The sequence below is a fragment of the Prosopis cineraria genome, unplaced genomic scaffold, assembly GCF_029017545.1.
Source record: "Prosopis cineraria cultivar Desert tree isolate PC_DT_omini unplaced genomic scaffold, ASM2901754v1 PC3, whole genome shotgun sequence".
Classification (NCBI taxonomy): Eukaryota; Viridiplantae; Streptophyta; class Magnoliopsida; order Fabales; family Fabaceae; genus Prosopis; species Prosopis cineraria.
Window position 1 is genome coordinate 43,743,015 of NW_026555334.1, and position 18,060 is coordinate 43,761,074.

The following is an 18,060-nucleotide window of genomic DNA, read 5'->3' on the forward strand; positions in this document are numbered from 1 at the left end:
CATGTTTTCTAAAAATTTATCCAAAAATTATATAAATTATTTACAAATCATATTTTTGGGTTTATAATTAATTTTGACATATATAGATGCATTTGGATATTACAAAAAAAAAACATAGTTTTGGGTCTAAAATTAATTTTGACATGTGTAATGGGTGTTTTGATATTTTTAGGAAAGATGGTTTGGATACATTTTTTTTTTAACATGTAATGGAGTGTTTTGATATATTTTTATAAAATCATGATTTGAACTTCTAAAATTGATTAAAAAGAATGTCCAAGCAGTCACTATATCGTGAAACGATGCATCTTCTGGTGATTGCCGTAGCTTTAATTAAATACTATCACATCGTTTTATTTATACGGCTTCACGTATTTATTTCTGTTAACGAAGTTGAGTTTATATATATGTGTGTGTGTGTGTATATATATATGATGAAGATGAAATTGAATTTAAAATCGCAGCCAATGTCACTCAGTACCTTCTTTTTTTCTTTTTTCTTTTGCCAGCCAATTTTGTACTTCAAATGATCAAACTCTGCAATAAAAAATTATTCAATATTCATCAGGGTGTAAGCGTCGTTAATGCAATTGATTTTTCACTAGATTCAAAGTTCAATCAATTTTAATATTTTACTTCATAATGTGAACATGCGGTGTAGAGCAATGAATTTGCGTGATGTGTACGGTCGATCGAATCAACTCGCCTAAGGTCGTTTTGACAGCAAGTTTAATTCTCGATTCGAGCATCTGCGCGGGCATCGGCAGGTTCGCATAAAGTATTACCAACAGCTTAGTCAGAGAGGGGAAAACTAGTGTAGACTAATAGGAAGGAAAACCCAATGCTTTAAGAAGAGGTAGGTAACGGATGAGAAGGTAAGACTAAAAAGTTGGCCAGAGGCTAATTAATGAGAGGCCTAATCAGAGTCGAATAGAGAAAGAAGTGACCATTTTGCGTTGTCAAATTGGGCGTGATGCTACGAGTGAACAGAGACTTTGTCAAACACGATGCAATTGGTATTGCCCTACGGCGAAGCAATCGATCAAATACAAATGTAAGGAGAGGGATTAGGTAAGAATGAGACCCGTGTTTTGGTTGAAGAAGCCAAACATGCATGCTTATAGAAGAAGGCCATAGCTTTGAACTCAATCTGGCTCGCCAAGTCTCAATTGTGGGGTTGTTGTTGGAGTGATGTGATCATGAGAAGGATGCATCTTGAATGTCCTATGTTTTGTTTGATCGTTCGATTCCATGTTGAGAATTTTATATTCGCATGGGAACATCACGGAACAGAATTCTCACTGCTAACTTCTAAGCATTCCACGTAACAGAGACGTGAAACCTGAAGATTGGAGCTAGCATCAGTTTCGGTTTTATGATGTTTCAACTTTCAATATTACGCCCTCTCTTAACTTGGTATTGCTCCAATTTTACGGATATCCTGACTCGATACTGCCAGCTAACGTCCTGCATTGGCAAGCAAAAGCTAAAAAGTTGCTTCATTTTTTTTTTCAATAGTACAAGAAGAGTAGGCTATGTAAAATAAATACATACCATTATCTCTATCCCAAATTATGAGGCAGTTTTGAAAGTTTTTAGTTGTCCCAAAATATCAAATAATTTGACAAAAATAAAATTTTATCAATGATGTTCTTTTAATATTATTTTTAAATGAAAGAGAATTGAAATGTTTGTAGTGTAATTATTAGACATATAAATATAAAGTTATATTAAATGGATGACATTTTTAAAAATTTATATTTTTATTTTTTTAAAAAAGTAAAGTTGTGAAGTGTCCTTACTAAACTTGATTTATATGCATTTAATTATTTATCGCTTATTGATGTGATTGTCATATTATTTTTTATCAATATTTTAAAAAAACGAATCCTTGCACAGGTGAAGGTAGCTCAGTTATCCCTAGTTAAAAAAAAACACAATTGTAGTTAGTTTAATTAAGTGTTTAACGCAAAAGATTCACGAAGTTGTTTTCAATAAGAATTATACCATCCATCGTGATTTTTTTAATAGATATGTATATATATATTGAGATATATCATGCCCTATTGAACTGAGAACATTATAGCCAAAAAGAAAAAAGAACAAGATGCACGCTGTCATGATATCATTTGTTAATTTAATTTTTTTACAATCAGATTTCCCTTTTTCCGCGAGCCAACGGCTTTAAAAAGATTTATGGGTCAAGCTTTTATTTTTCGTTTTTTTTTATAGAGAAATTTTTAGAAAGACCACCTATCCATCTCACAATTCATCTAATAAAAATATAATATTTAAATGATAATAAATATAAATTAATTTTAATATTAATGATAATGAAGAGAAAAACATAAAAAATTAAATAACATTTTATTGTGAAAATAAATTTATTAAAAATAATGACATATCAATTTTTATTTAATTTAATTATTATAATTTTATTGAATAGGTTGTGGATAATATTATGTATCATGTCTATATCAAAATTTGTCTTTTTGATGAATCCGAACACAAGACTCAAGCTATTATTTTTAACAATGGAAATCGATGTCCATGTTGGTCTTCGTTATGGCTTTGTTGAAAATTCATATTTAAATTTATGAACTTAATAAATTTAATTAGTAAAATTTAAATTTAAAAATAAATTAAATGTGTCAATAACGAGGGTTAATAAAAGACCAGAAGTACAAGTGATGCTTAAAAAACTGGAACCATGTGCTCATTAGGGGTGCTTATCCGGGCGATGGATTCAATCTATATAGTCCGGATTTGAAAAACTAATTTAATATTTTTTAAAAATAAGAATTATGAAAACTATAAAAAAATTTAATAAATATTTTTTTGACTATCCAGATATATTCTGTATAGTTCATATTTAAAATTTTTAACTTATAATTTTTTAAAACATTATTATTTTAAATTTATAATTAAAAGATTATATATTTTATTTTTAATAGTGTATTCATCAAAATAAAAAAATATAAAATTTAAATTTGGACCTTGCAAAAAAAATTTTAATATTGAATTTTGATTGTTCAAAGTAAATGTAAATAGTCAATTTAAAAAATTATAATATTAAATTAGACCACTCAAATTAAATCAGTACCATAAAGATTCATGATGAACATATTTATAAACAAACTATAAATTTTTATTTTAATAAATATAAAATTAAAATTAAAATTAAATTAAAAACTAAAATAATTTATGCCATCCAGATTAATTGATGGATGAGCACCTCCGAAGACGGACCCTAAAAAGCTAAGTGCTCTAACCAGATCATAAATAATATTTTAATTGTGCAAAATAAGTATCTGATTTTCGTATTATAATTAAATTCATTCTCGTGCCTGCTGTGGGGATTTAAATTCAGTTTTGTGTTCGTGAAAGGGTAAAAGGGCACTTTGACTCCTCAATTATAGTTTCAGCAGTGTTTAAAACTTTAAATTCATTTTTTTACAGTGTTCCCCCTGATTTTTTAAAATGGTGGCATATAACCCCTGATAAAAATTAATATTGATGGTAAGTTGATAAAAAATGATAGAAAATTATCTTAAAATTACAGAAAAATATTAAAAAATCTTTCTTGGTCTCTATTATAATTTTTTGAATAAATGTTTGTAAATTTTTAGACATTTTCTCCAATTTACTTTGTCCTTTTTTTTACAATTTTTTGTATTTTCTAGTTTGTTAATAGTCAAAATTAACTATTTTTAACTATGCAAGTGACATTATACCGTTTCTGATTTGCTAATAAAATTAGAGCTTCAAGCATTCCATAGCCTAGAGTTGAGGTGTCAAATTGCTATTTTACCCTTTGTGTAGACTCAATTTCTTATACTGAAATGGATAATTAATCATTAATATTAACATCATGATTTATTAAGATGTTATTGTAATTAGAATGAGTAAGATGAATTTGACTCTCGTTCTTCTTGACTTAGAGATTCAAACAAGGTCATATCCAAATACTTGACAAAAGAAAAACTTATTCACAAAACAAGGATCACAATATAATAAATTATTATTAAAATGAGAATATTGAACAGAACTTGTTATTAGTTATTGTTTGTGAATATGATTCTCCCATTTAAATATTACATATGAAAAAATTCATGTCAAAAATAGCTCCTTTTAATTAGATTCATCAATAGATGCAGGGATTTTGGACGTGAAAATAAGTGTATGGAAAACATTACTATGGCAGTGAAGGGATGATAAAAGGATAGTGTGATGCTTTTTAAAAAAATCCCCTCCTCCTTAAGATGATATAAATCTAAAAAAAATTTCTTGTCCCAATTACTATTGTTGAAATTCAAGTCATTAAATGTGAAATTGATCTATGTATAAATCACTTAAGTGGAATGACATAGATTTACTCGAATTCACTAAATGTCATAAATCTCATTTATAGATGAGTTGCTCATGATCATCCTTTTTATGATGAGATTTTAGTAACATAAGGCTTCTTGTAGACTCATTAAGATATTAGACTCTTTTGTATGCCTCGTGAGACAAATTGTTGTGCAGATTGTAACGTCCTCAAATTTACAAACCGATTTTTCGCAAATTATTAATTCAACAAATTATTTTCTTTTCATTGAACCCTTATCATACCCTTATCATGGTAGAAAAATTTCTACCATGATACATCCAAGACAATATACCACAGGTCTTAAAATATCTCGAAAAAGCAATTAGAACCATGAGGGACAATCAGGATCCTCATGGCATGATATTTAAATTAGGTCATGAATCAAAAGGGACAGACATAATCCTCTTGGACATATAAATGCATTTAATAAAAAGGATTAGAGTTTACATGCTCCACAGACAAGATATGTCCTAAGTTGGCACAAGATACATTGTATAATCCAAAATAAGAGGCAACGTAAAAGATGGTGTCTCATACACCATAATTACACCTCTGGTGCTTTCTCGGCCGGATTCGCTCCTATAAAAATATTAACCACGGGGAATGAGACTTAAAAGTCCCAGTAACCAAAAATTAATATGTAATGATGCATGCGGATGTAACTAATCATGCGATTGCTAAGTGGGCACACAAAACATTTAACCAAACAATATTTTCAAACAAACCGAACAAGTATTTAATTGCATGACTGCACCTTATCTCCTCATTTCACCATGCTCGGACGCCAAATCACCCGGCCAAAGGTGAGTTGGACCAAGCGACACGCCACTCATTGGGTCCAATGAGGGCTTACCACGTGGTAATAATTAACCGAACAGAAATTCCCATTAACACCATACATTAAAATACCCTGACAAGTCATGCATCATTCAAATATCCAAACAGGAATATATCCGAACAATAATATCTCATCATGATAAATAAAAAATAAATTTTTAACCCACTTGGCAATAATTTCAAACAAGTATATACAGTATTTATTTTCAATAATTCATAATTTTTCCAAACAACAAAACAACACATAACCATTCACAAACACCTCGTCACAACACATTAATAATGGTTACCTTGTGTCTTGAATAACAAGTTCCCCTTCACAACTCCTTTTTCACCACTATCTTTGTCAATATAATCTACATAATTATTTCACAATACTATATATTAATTTTACATTAAAATAAATAACTCTAATTTAAAGAGTTAGAAAGTCTTAAATCTATAGTCCATATTAACACTAATTTAAGATTTATGCCTCATTTAACTTCCCAAATTCTTTTCTAAAATTCTCGTACCCTAATGAACTATTTTTTTTATCCTCAATTCACTTCTAGTATCACAATTTCATCCTTCTACATTCTAAAAATTCATCCAAAAATAAATTAAAAATTTTAGAATTATCCTGAAGCCTCAAATTACCTTTCTATAACCTCAAAAATACCTATTCATACTTAAATAAATATTTAATAATCATAGGTTTATCCCTACGTCTCAGATTCCACATAAATTCAACCATATAGATCTAGATTTTAACTCAAAAATTCTTAAACATGAGTTTCAACCTAAAGAAAATATTCTATAATATTTATTATATCCCTAAGAATTTTAACCTATATTTTTAATCCATCATATCATCAGATTAACTATCCTATAGAAAAATCCTAATCAAAATATTTACTCTATCCTATAAAATAATCATATCACTCAAAAGCTAATATTATTTAGAAAATAACTATAAAATTAATTTTGTAATTAAATAAATTTTTAAATGCTAATCTAAACAGGAAAGTTAGAACATACCTGAAGAAAAAGAAAATAATCCCCCCTTGCGAGAAAACGCCAAGCAACGTGAGAGGAAGAGAGAAAAATAATATAAAAATGAGATTGTGAGTCCCAAAATTATATTAAAAAAAACTATAGGTTTGAATTTAATTATTCAAACCTTTGGGCCAAAAGTTGCAATTTTCTCTAAATTGCATCTTAGCCTCTCATGCTTCTTAATGCACACACCCCCTCCTTTTTATACATGAAGGCACCTCTTCTCTTCCCTCATCTAACCAATGTGGGACTTAGAAACAACAACCTTCCACTCCTTTTTTTTTGTTCCTTCTACCTTCTCTTTTTTTTTCAACACATACATAAAAAAAATTATTTATGTATTATATCTTAACTAAATATTACTTATGTGGTTTTAAATTTAAATTTTTAAATTCATAATTAAATACCTAACCATAATATCATTTCTAAATAACCTCAAATAATATAAATTCCTATTATTATCTTTTTTTTTTCCTCAAAACCTAAATTCTGCAATTTCTTTATTATATAAAAATCAGGATGTTATAAATCTGGCTAAGATGGCACACTCATGCCTAAGCACTCTCAAATTATTTTACACAGCTCCTAAAGGATGTGAACCTCTTCTTTTATACCACAGTAGTGGGAACAAGCCTCACTTGAACTAATTTCTTATTTGCTTTTTTCTTCCTAACTTACAGCTAGCTGTTTACTATCAGTTCAAACAAAAAAAAAAAAAATTCTCCATAGAGGACAAAGTTAGATCATTTATTTTTATTAACAAATTTATCCCTTATACATTTATCATAGATTAAATTATAAATAGTAATTTATTATTAATTATAAAGAAGAAAAAAATTTGAAAAAAGTGACATAATTTTTCAAGACTTTTAAAAATATAATTATTATTTTTTAATAAATGTAAAATTGACTAAGCTAACTTTCTATTAAGAACACAGTGTGGATGATGAAAAGCCTTGTTTTTTTTTTAGGGTAAAATATTATGATTTCTCCTCTTTTTTGTCTTAACTACAAACAGCTCGTTTTTATTTTTAAAACCTAAACAAACCTTTTCTATTATAAATAATTATAAAATGTAAACATTCTCTTTATTTTTAAAACTTTCATTATTTCTGTCTATCTAATTGTTAGTCTATCATTAAGTTACATAAGTGCTGGACAAAAATACTTCTTTTTTAGATATAAATGTTACCTAAAAATAATTCAAATTGCCAAAAACAATTAATGCATATTTTTTTATGTTTTATTTGTATTTTAAATTCTTTAACAACATAAACCTATTTATTCAGTAACTTTTCTAAAATTTAAATATATAAATAGGCGAAAATAATATTCCAAACAGAACGTTAAAAGGTTAAATTTTTTTTAAATTACTCAATGAAGGGTAACAAGCCAGGAAAAGAGGTGAGAATTGAAATTAAAATGCATTTGAAAATATCTGGGAAGGCGGTGGGGAAGATATGCATCGGGAGGGCTTGATATTTTACGCTTCTAAACTGACGGCTTCGAAGATGAAAGCAGCCCCCTCAACAAGCCTCAGCCTTTTCCATGAATTAAAAAATAAAAAGCCATTAGCGGAAATGAATTGGGTTGGTGGGGAAAGCGGAAGCGCGTTTATGTGGGCCCCCATGGCCCATCGGGTGATGGTGATGGATGTTCAAACTTCAAAGTGGGAAATCGCGGGAGTTGCGGAGGCCCCACCTCTTCGCTTTTTCCGTTTCTCTTCCCTTCTTCCCTCTTGCTTTCGGATCCGCCCAACTGCTATCTGCAACCTTTTCAACTCATCGCCGATTTTTCTCCTAAGCTTATAATTTGCGTCTCCTCTTTTTGAGTTTCTTCTCCTTTTTCGCCATGAAAATTATCAACTCATTAATTAATATGAAATGTGAAAATGTTACGACAATTAGACATTTTTAATGCAAAATATCATAAACTCTGATTCATTTGTGACTTGCATAGATTTTTATATCTTCCTTTTCTTTTTATGAACATGATCCGAGTTAGCCTCCACTGAACAGTGGGCAGTACTAAAGAGCATTCATCCTCTCTTTTTCAATGACATTAGCCAGTTCCATAAAGGTGCCTGGTGCATCTCATGAAAGCCCTCCATGTAGCAGAAAGTCTCATCTTCGATGCAAGATCCGCAGCTTGATTCTTCCAGCGAGGAATGTGTTGGAATTGAATTTCCAGCTTCGACAGCCTCATAATTCTTCCATCTGCCGGCACTTGTATTCAACATGTACGTACCATTTATCTTAATATCGGTATTTACACTTGTCCATTTGAGACATTGTGAATTTATGTCCAAAACCTTTTTTTTAGAAGGTATATTAATATTACTTCTGAGTGAATTGGTAGCCACTGTACCTGCACCTGTATTTGTACTAGTATTAAATTTGCCTCTTCAAATTCATAATATTTTTAGTAATCAGGCATGTATTTCTGTCATTTTTTTTTTCTATCTTTACATGTAAAATCTTTTAAAGTTTACATGCCGGTATTTATTTTATTGCAATGAATTGTATTTTATTAGATTTTATTAATAATACAGCTTATTTCTCACAAGTCGTGCAACACATAAAAAGCACATGTCTAATTAAAAACAATTCATATAATTTGATTTTTTTTTGACGTGGAGTAAGTTGAAGGTTTCAAACTATTATTTTAAACTTGATTATGTTGCATGGCTACCGCGCGCGAGAAGGGAGGTGATAACTGGAGCCAGTTGAGCTGCAAGCTGCTTAAAATATTTGAGTTTACGTAACAGGATCATTGACAAGGGCAACTTATCAAAGTAACGGTATATTAGACTGTTTTTCAAATACAATTTGCTGTTTATTTATTTTTTTAAAAAGACTCCTTCCAATTTTAACACCCATAGAATTACAAACAATTCGACACAAATACTTTTCATCTTTTGCCCCCTTTGACGCTGGAAAGCCAGGCTTTGAATATCATGCAATGGTTTTTTTTTTTTTTTTGGTTGGCGGGAGGTGTATTAATTAAATAAGAACTATCCAGTGTACCTGCACTGTTATTGAAACCTTCAACTACAATGAAGGCTTCGACATGGTCTCTGTTCTTGACCACAATTAGCTATCAACTGATTTCGTCTTGAATGGAACGCTATTAGCATTAACAATTGTCTGATCTCTGATCTCTTTCTGCTAAATCTGATTCACTGATTCGTATTTAATTTTACCCAACTTCCGTTTACCAAATACCGAGAACGACGCCGTGCCCAATTTTTTCCCCAGCCAACAAGAAGTGATACGAACCCCCCCCCCCCCGCCCAAAATTCTGAGATTGTGATATTAATTAATGTTCTTACTAGAATCAGAAGACAATGAGGCATACATGAATTAAACTCTCAAGGTTTGCCTAAGGGGAAAAAAAAAAGAAAGTAAAGATTCCTAATCTACTACAAAAATGATGGGCCCAAAAAAAATAAAAAGTACAACATAAATAACAGTGAATAGGCATAAAATGACTTATATATTGGTTTAATCGATAGTGGGTAAGGATTTAGCCTACAAACAACACGATTATGAGTTTAAATTGGTAGGCTAAGTATTTTTGTAAATATTTTTTAAACTTTGAAACATCTGACTTTAGTGAACTTCTAGAACTTAATTCATCTAAATTCTTTATTATTAAAAAAAAAGTATAAAATGGCCCCCATGTGTGCAGGAGCCATTGACATATTCTCACGAATGAGTGTGTCGTTTCATTTATACGGGATCCTAGAGGCAGAGGATGTGTTGTGATGAACCAGCTTAATATCAATGCGGGCTTTTGACTATATGGAGAGGGCACCAGTGGCCTGGCGACCTTGGGCTCAGGAGAAGGGATGGCTAATGAAGAAGCGAAGATGTCTAGATGGATAAAATGCTCATACCATAGGTGTGGATGAGCTGTGAAAAGTTTCTTTTTTTTGAATACTCAAAAGAAGCTATGAAAAGTTTCTCCATATAGCATTTCATTCTCTCTTTGCCTCGGCCACAGTTCTTGAGACTGCAGTTTCTTTCTCTGTTTCTTCGTGGTTGAACTTTCTCTGAGTGTTTCTCCTGTAATGTACTGAGATTTCCAGCAATAATATAATTCTACATTGACCACAAAATGTGATGTTGGAATTGAAATTACAGGGATAACTGAGCAAGTTTCCAATTACAAGCAATAGCAGAAGAGATGGAGAACAAAAGATACAAGGAGAAGTAGAAATTGCAGAAGGAACAGGGAAGAATATCAGAGAGAAGAGAAGCACAGAGGGAGACGATTTCATCAAAATAATCCTCTCCTCTACAATGCTTGTATTCTTGTTATATACCTCAAACCTCAAACTCCTTCAGCATAGCCCCAAGCCCAATATTACAAGCTCTTCGCTGAATAGTTGTCAACCGGTCCATCATGTACTAAGCCCGTCCATAACATCTCCTTCTTTCCCTCTGTGGCCTCTTCTTTTCTGTTATTCTATATTCCACTCTCTCCTTGAGGACTCTTTTATTACGTGAAGTTCGTGACTGTTTGAGACGTTTTCTCTCTAGGAGCTGCTAAAGTAATAACAGCCCCTAAGATCATTCCGTAACTCCGAGGGGAAAAATTGAATCAGAAGATCACTCCATGATTCTTTCATGCTCATCATTGTAGCGATTTTCCTCATTCGGGAGCATCAAATGCATTAATTCATGTGTAAAATATAAGAATACATGCATATACATCCACATTCCTCTTGAATTAAATATGAAAAATGTAAATTAGAAGGGATGGGAATATGATTGAATTACAATCGGTTCTACTGTAACCATGCTACATTTCCGTGGGTCAAAATACTTGACCCAAAAGTTCAATGCGACATCATATTTAAAAAGTAAAAGAAAGAGCGCGAGAGTGCAAAAAGGCAGAACGCGAAGTATCATTGATAATGAAGAGAAGGCTATACACGGTGGTAAGCATACGACTTGCTGAAAAGGCGACGAATGTATATCACTTGCAGGGTGCTCGTTGAAGCAAATAAAACATACTCCGTAATTGTGTAGAACACAACACGCCTTCTGGTGCTTTCATTTGCTGTATTTTCAAATTAGTCGAATCAGAAAATTTACAGCAAAATGATTCGAAGAGCAGTATTAGTTTGGGAGAACAGAAGCAACTCACTGTGTCGATGCCTAGCCTCACGTGCTTTCAAATACCTTTGCTCTGCTATGATAGACTCCAACGCCTCTCTCAACTCGGCAATCTTCACCTGAACAGGGTCTAAATGCTCTGAATTCACAACCACAAATTGATGAGTCACACGGTCATAATAAAGACAATGCAAATGACGGTATATGATAAAATAAATTTGTAATATATAACTGAGAGAGGAAGAGGAAGTGACCATGTTTGGCGAGATCGGACTCGTTAGGGATGTGGCCAACGTGAATGTAGAAGGATACAGTCTCGGGGGTTGAAGAGGGATTCTTGAAACAGAAGTTGTATATTCCACTTTCTCGGGCTTTAAACTCGAACTTGTCCCCCGACGTGCCCTTCAAAGCATACAGCAAATGACCATTGGGAGATGTGGCCTACGTACAATTCAACCACAAGCATTATAGTGGTCACTTATATCAACAATACCGATCCGCAATCATTTTTGAATGATTCATATGGAGAAAGGGGATTACAGTGAATTCAATTCCAGGATGGTCAGAGCTCCAGAAGATGTCATGGTCCATCACTACGAAATTCCCAGAAACGGTGTCGCCGTCGTGTAAAACATTCTCCGATACGCATTCCATTTCCATCAGACTGATCGAGAGGGCGGATCCATGGCCGGTTATGGTCCCCAGGAACACCAGTGCGAGCGCGTAGGTCGTCGAATACCAGGACGTTTTCCTGCAATCCATTTCAGAGTCACTTGTTCCCTGGATCTGTACGGAAAATGCATAGGCTGAATCATCGAGTGCGAAAATATGACGGCTCAAATTCTGGAATTGAGCGGTTTAAACAGGTCCTTCCTTCGCTCTATGACTATAAACTCGCGTTACTCTTCCTTAAAATAAAACTCAGATCGAGCATGCACGAAAAATAAACCGTACACTACGATCAGAGGGCTTGTTATAAATTTTAGTGGTCGGCTTGATACAAAAATTTTAAAGGTGTTCGAAATTTTGAGCATTAATATGTGTTTTTTTGGCCCAATTATTAACAAAGACGTACAAAAGTTTGAGCCCATGAATTTTGAAGAGTTTGGACTAGAATCGGCCCATTGAACATTGGGCAACAGAAGTGCACTTAGTAGACAAGGTTCCCAACCTTAAAGGGTTAGTCCATTGTAAATTAAAAAAAAAAAGGCGATCTTTTCTTCAAATTAGTTCAATATATATTTTTAGGTATATAGTGTGCATGTTTTTTAAATACAAAGGACAGTGAAGTTACAGTCCGTTCATCAAATAACTGGGCGTCAAAAAGAGGTTGAAATTTATGCGGGTCAGTATTATCTTGAGGCAATAAATTTTTTTTTTTTTTTGCCGAGGGCAATAATTATATTATATTCTATTCAGCTTTGATACGAATCTCATGTTTCTTCTACTATATTTTGACCCCGTGCTTTGAGCATCGCAGTGTCTATTCGCATCACACACGCCATGATATGCATGACAATTTTCACGCGCGCATTATGATCACTGTTACAAACACATTTTACATTCCCAATTTATATCAGTTTTGTTTATTTTTCCTTTATTATGTTTAATTTTTTCAATTATTTCTCTAGGGTTTCCCCATGCTTCAACATACAAAAGATAGCCATAATTCATTAAAGATGGCAACACATGCCTCTAGTCCCTCAATAAATGATAAAGCTCCTAGGTTTGTTTATTTGGATGAACCCAATAATTAGCTATTGTTGCAGCTTAAGTGTACATACTCAGGGAAACAATCCATTTTATGAAGATTTTGAATGACTAGGTTAAGGTAATGATTAACGTTGTTTTTGAGAATGTGACAAATCAATTCTCTATTAATGAGGTTGTAAAATTAAGCTAAGCACCAGATCACTTCATTCTATGACCTAAAAGATTTTTTGACAATTTTGACGGTAAAAAACACCTCATTATTCTTTAATTTTTTTATTTTAATTAACTTATATAACTTGTTTTCATTTGATGTGTCATCAAGATCTTGAGGAAGCAGAAGACTACCCTCATCTGTTATAATTATATGAATTTTTTAAGGCAATGGCAAAGCCAATTGAGCTAACCATACCTAAGGGAATTGTGGGTATAGATAAGTCATATACCTCTGCACTTGATAAGAAAGACATTCTGGAATTCCTATTGATAAGGGAGCTCGATGTAACATCCTAAATTATTAATTAAGGGTAAATTAGTGTATTAATTAATTTAATTATGATTTTGGGTGATGAATTGATATTTGAGGTTGTTGGACAATTGTATGATTAGGATTAAGTGGAAGAGTTTTGATTCGAAGAGGAGTGTGTGGGCTAAAGTGAGAAAACTCTCATCATGCCACGCATCGCAGCATTTGTGCAATGCGTGGTGGCGCATAGATCACAATTTTAATTTTTAAGTGTGTGATTAGCTCGTGAAACACAAGGAGAAGAAGGAAGCTCTATTAGGGCAAGAAATTATGGCCACATAGGAGATCGTTCAGACATGTTATTTTACCAGGTAAGCTTTATATCTTCCTACTCTCCTATTATACCCTAATTTCTTTTAGTTTGAAATATAGTGAAATTGGATTATGAGGTTTTGAAGGGTTGTTTTCTAGCTCGGTAGTTAAGGAAGGATTCTTTGAAGATAAACTAAAAATTTATGACTAATTTGGTGATTAATGGTTAAGTTTGGACGTTAAAGGCTTAATTTAATCTTAATTGTTGGGGTCAAAAGTGTGAAAAGTACTATATGAATAGTAGGAAAGCTAATGAAAGTTGTAAAAAGTTTATGAAAGGTAAATAGGACTTAAGGTTACTAAATGACAGTGATTAGATGTTTAATTAAGTTAGTTTAATTGTACAAATAATTTAAGATTACTAAATAGAAGTGATTAGATGTTTAATTAAATTAGTTTAATTGTACAAACGAGTACACATGTTCGGTGTTAAAATTGACATACAATGCTTAATTATGTAGATTAATGTGGCTCACGAGTTATTTTGAGCAATTGTTATAAAAGAAAGAAAAAGTATCACAAGAAACCTTTTTAGTGCAAAAGGATTGAAGTAACCGAATAATTCATCCTGTCTATTAGCTAGTTTAATTGTTTACAAGTAATATTATGTGAGATAATTACTTTGACATGATTGAACACTTATATGATTTCAAAATTGGAAAGGGTTTTCATTTATAACATGTTTTTAATAAATGAAGATTATTTTGAAAGCTAAATAAGAGACATAATCATGATAGAAGGTGAGAGTTCATCATAAGTGGAGTAATCTAAAAATCCATATGGTGGAGCCAACACCATTGGACATTCAGGTAATTATTACACGATATAAGCTTTTTAATATCTAAAAAGGTGTGGTGTTGGAGTATATGATACTCTAATTACATGTGTCATAGGGAGAATTCATAATTCAAAAGTTGGATATAACATCTTTAGCTAGGAGTTCTCCTATGAAAGGTGAGCTTAGATCAGTTATATAGTATTAATCTAATATGTAGCTTACGAATTTAGTTGGAGGTAAATATGAAGGTTTAGTTAGATAATATGATCATGCATGTGATATGATATTTATGATGTGGTTATATATTTATATATTAACTTTTCAATGAATGATGTTTTATTTACTTATTTATGATCATACTTGCCAATAAATAGTTTTGGATTATTTTGGCTACTAGGACTCTGTCTCACCTCATGGTTACTATTTTATAAGTTTAGATATTGGTAGTAGTTAAGGGAAGCCTTGGAGCAGGAGTAGTGGAATTACTACATTTTCCTTTTAAGTTTGTGTAATGAATTTGTATTGTTATAGATAATAACGTTTATAAGTTGTTATAGAAATGCATACATATTTTTAGATTGCATTTGTGTGATTGTGTGTATATCTTAGTTCTGAGATGTGAAAATGTTTGAAATAGAACAGTGAGGGTTGAGATACCATTACAAGTACAAGATTGTATGTTTGAAATATTGGTAATGTGTGAAATTTGGGCAAGAAAGTGAATATGTATGTGTGTATATATATATATGTGTGTGTGAAATGGACTATTTTTGATGTAAATAATGGTATTTGGACGATCAAAATGTATTATGATTGAATGAATGTTGTTATAATTGCTCAATTAGGTTAATAATATCCCATTGGATGCGATCAAGGCCTTAGTAGTGGCTAATGATATAAGATTGTGATCCAAGACATTTGAAGGTGGAAAAGTGACATTAAGTTGTCATTTTGCATTTGTGTGTCCAATTTTTAAAAGAAATGTTAGATTGAGGTAAAACTTGTGTTATTAGTTAGAATATGAAAAATTTTTGCATGGGTGCTTACCGATCGAAAGTCATATGTGAAAATGACGTGTGTTTAAAGTTCATGCAAAAAACCTATCATAGTAACATTTTTACTATTATAAGCACATGCACTGTAACGCATGATGAGTATGCCATGGTGCATGATACATAGACATAAAATTTCTCTATATGCCACATGCCATGGCATATAGTTCTCTTTAGGTAAAAATGACTATTTTACCTTTGTTTTTAATATATAGTGTTTATGCATTCTTAAATACTTCCATTGTTCATAAATACTTATATTTTGAAGATTTAACATGTTTTTAAAGATTTTTGAGATTCCGACTATTTTTAAAAAATTATTTTCTATATTTTTAATACTTATGAATAGAGGTGGGTTTAAGGACTCCTAATTTCTTTTATACGTTCTAAGTATGGGTACAATTTGATAATGTCAAGGCGAATGTTACGCTGGACATATCCTGGGTCATGTTATCAATCTTGTAAATTTATTTTATATATATATATATATATATATTGTCTCATTTTGCATTCATTTTGATTTATACATGTGCATTAATTTTTATTTCATTCTACTAATAGGTTTTTCAATTATTTTTATATTGGACCCAAAGAAGATCTTGAATTTTTGTGTCTAACTTATATGACATCGTCTCACAATGATGTCTATGATAGGATGAGATACGTGTGCAAAACTATTGTAGAAAAAATTTGTCATGTTATTTGGCCTTAGTACTTAAAGGGCAAGTTGTTTATATTTATGTATTTATATTTAGTTTGATAATATTTTTTATATTTTCATATATTGATTATAATTCTTATATGTTGCAATTACCACTAGTCTTTTTATGTTGTCTGCCCATATTTGCCCAAGATCTACTGGCCTTGTTCCATGGACAAGCAACCAACTGCTAAAATTAAAGATGTATTTAACACAAAGTTAAGGTTATTTTTATAAATTTTAGTTTTTTCAAATATTAACATTATTTTAACATCTTAGTTTTTATTTAAATTTCATTATAGATCACTAAAAATATATCAAATAATAGGGGAAAAGTGCCACGCACAAAAAAATAAAACTAAAAAAAGGCCCACTGACTTAGATATTCCAAAAGGTGAGTAATTTGAATTAAACATTTTTCATCCACAATCATTCTATATAAGTTTTTGTTTATCCATATCATTTTATTTTGATTTTTTTAGTGCCATTGACAAAAAAGGAGTATAGAATGTGAATAATATATTATTCATTATATGTACGAGATTATTCAATCCAGTATGAATGAAAATTTAGATTCGATAGGTTGTTATGTAATCTTAATACTATATTAGCTTTGTGAGGCCTTGGAATTTGACAGATCTAATGATATCTTATGACCATTTATGGCTTTTTGATAATGAGTACCCTTATACTAGTGAAGAGATAAATGTCATTCGAAATAGTTGGGCATGTCAACTTCTTCAAGAACTATTTATTTAGATAGACCAAGATTTTACAGCTTGTTCGTCAAAATTAAGATTTTAACTAGATTTATTGTAATAAACCCAAAATTTTTAATAAAATTAAAATATATAATACTACATTTTAAATGTATTTTTATTAACTTTGGAACAAATTTAATAAGAGGAAGAGTTGGTTTGGTGGGAATTGTACAACCATCTAATTAAGAGGTCTTCAGTTTGAATCTTCAGGAGGACAAGGTTGAGATTTTCATATTTTAGCTTTAGCTTTGTTCGAAGTTATTATTATGCCCTTCTATATTATTATTATTTTTTAAAAAAATTGAGTTCAGAAAACATTTGCATGCTCTAATCTTCTCCATTCTCCATTCTTCAAGAACCATCGAGAGTGAGGGGGGAGAGGGAAGCTTAGACCGAAATCCTTAGCCATCTCTGTTTCTTCCCCTTCCTTCTCCATCATTGCGTTGTCATTGGCGTAGGTCTCAACTTCATTGTGAGTTCACTACCTCAAGGAGTCTGCTCTAGGTTGGCCTACTTCCTCCTTATATCTGCTTCACTGTAGATCTCTTCATCTTTCTTCATTTCAGAGTTGTTGAACCTCCTTCCTCCTCTCTCTTTTCATCTATCTATGGGCTATGAAACATAACATGGCTCAGTTGCCATTTTTTTAGAGTTTTAACTATGAGTTTTCCCTTGTTTCGCATTGCAAATCACTCACCATTACTAATCATGGTTCAGCTTATTTGTTCTCTATTCATCTACCTCGCCAGCTATGTTCTTCCTTATTGCTTTGTGTGCGACAATTCTTCCCTCTTTTAGCTTCACACAGTCAGCCTCTTCTCCTTACTCCTTCTCTTTTCTGTTGTGCTAGG

General features: G+C 31.6%; 1 protein-coding gene and 1 long non-coding RNA gene across 2 annotated transcripts; both read right to left on the reverse strand.

Moving 5' to 3' along the window:
* Window positions 1-4,761: 4,761 nt before the first annotated feature.
* On the reverse strand, window positions 4,762-6,511 carry LOC129304774 (uncharacterized). Its single transcript, XR_008591771.1, has 3 exons — window positions 6,230-6,511; window positions 5,500-5,565; window positions 4,762-4,951 (listed from the first exon to the last, which is right to left on the reverse strand). It is a non-coding gene; the product is annotated as an uncharacterized LOC129304774 (long non-coding RNA).
* A 4,401-nt stretch (window positions 6,512-10,912) lies between these two features.
* On the reverse strand, window positions 10,913-12,294 carry LOC129307258 (transmembrane emp24 domain-containing protein p24beta3-like). Its single transcript, XM_054948163.1, has 4 exons — window positions 11,911-12,294; window positions 11,625-11,811; window positions 11,402-11,509; window positions 10,913-11,314 (listed from the first exon to the last, which is right to left on the reverse strand). Exons 1-4 carry the CDS (start codon window positions 12,130-12,132, stop codon window positions 11,181-11,183), a joined length of 651 nt encoding a protein of 216 aa, XP_054804138.1. The 5' UTR covers window positions 12,133-12,294; the 3' UTR covers window positions 10,913-11,180.
* Between the last annotated feature and the right edge of the window lie 5,766 nt (window positions 12,295-18,060).

Excerpts from the sequence above, each read along its gene's own strand:
- LOC129307258 (XM_054948163.1), bottom strand. The coding sequence starts at position 12,132 with ATGGATTGCAGGAAAACGTCCTGGTATTCGACGACCTACGCGCTCGCA. Across the intron at positions 11,812-11,910 it reads ATCCTGGAATTGAATTCACT|GCCACATCTCCCAATGGTCA; the intron begins GTAATCCCCTTT and ends AATTGTACGTAG. Across the intron at positions 11,510-11,624 it reads GTCCGATCTCGCCAAACATG|AGCATTTAGACCCTGTTCAG; the intron begins GTCACTTCCTCT and ends TTGTGAATTCAG.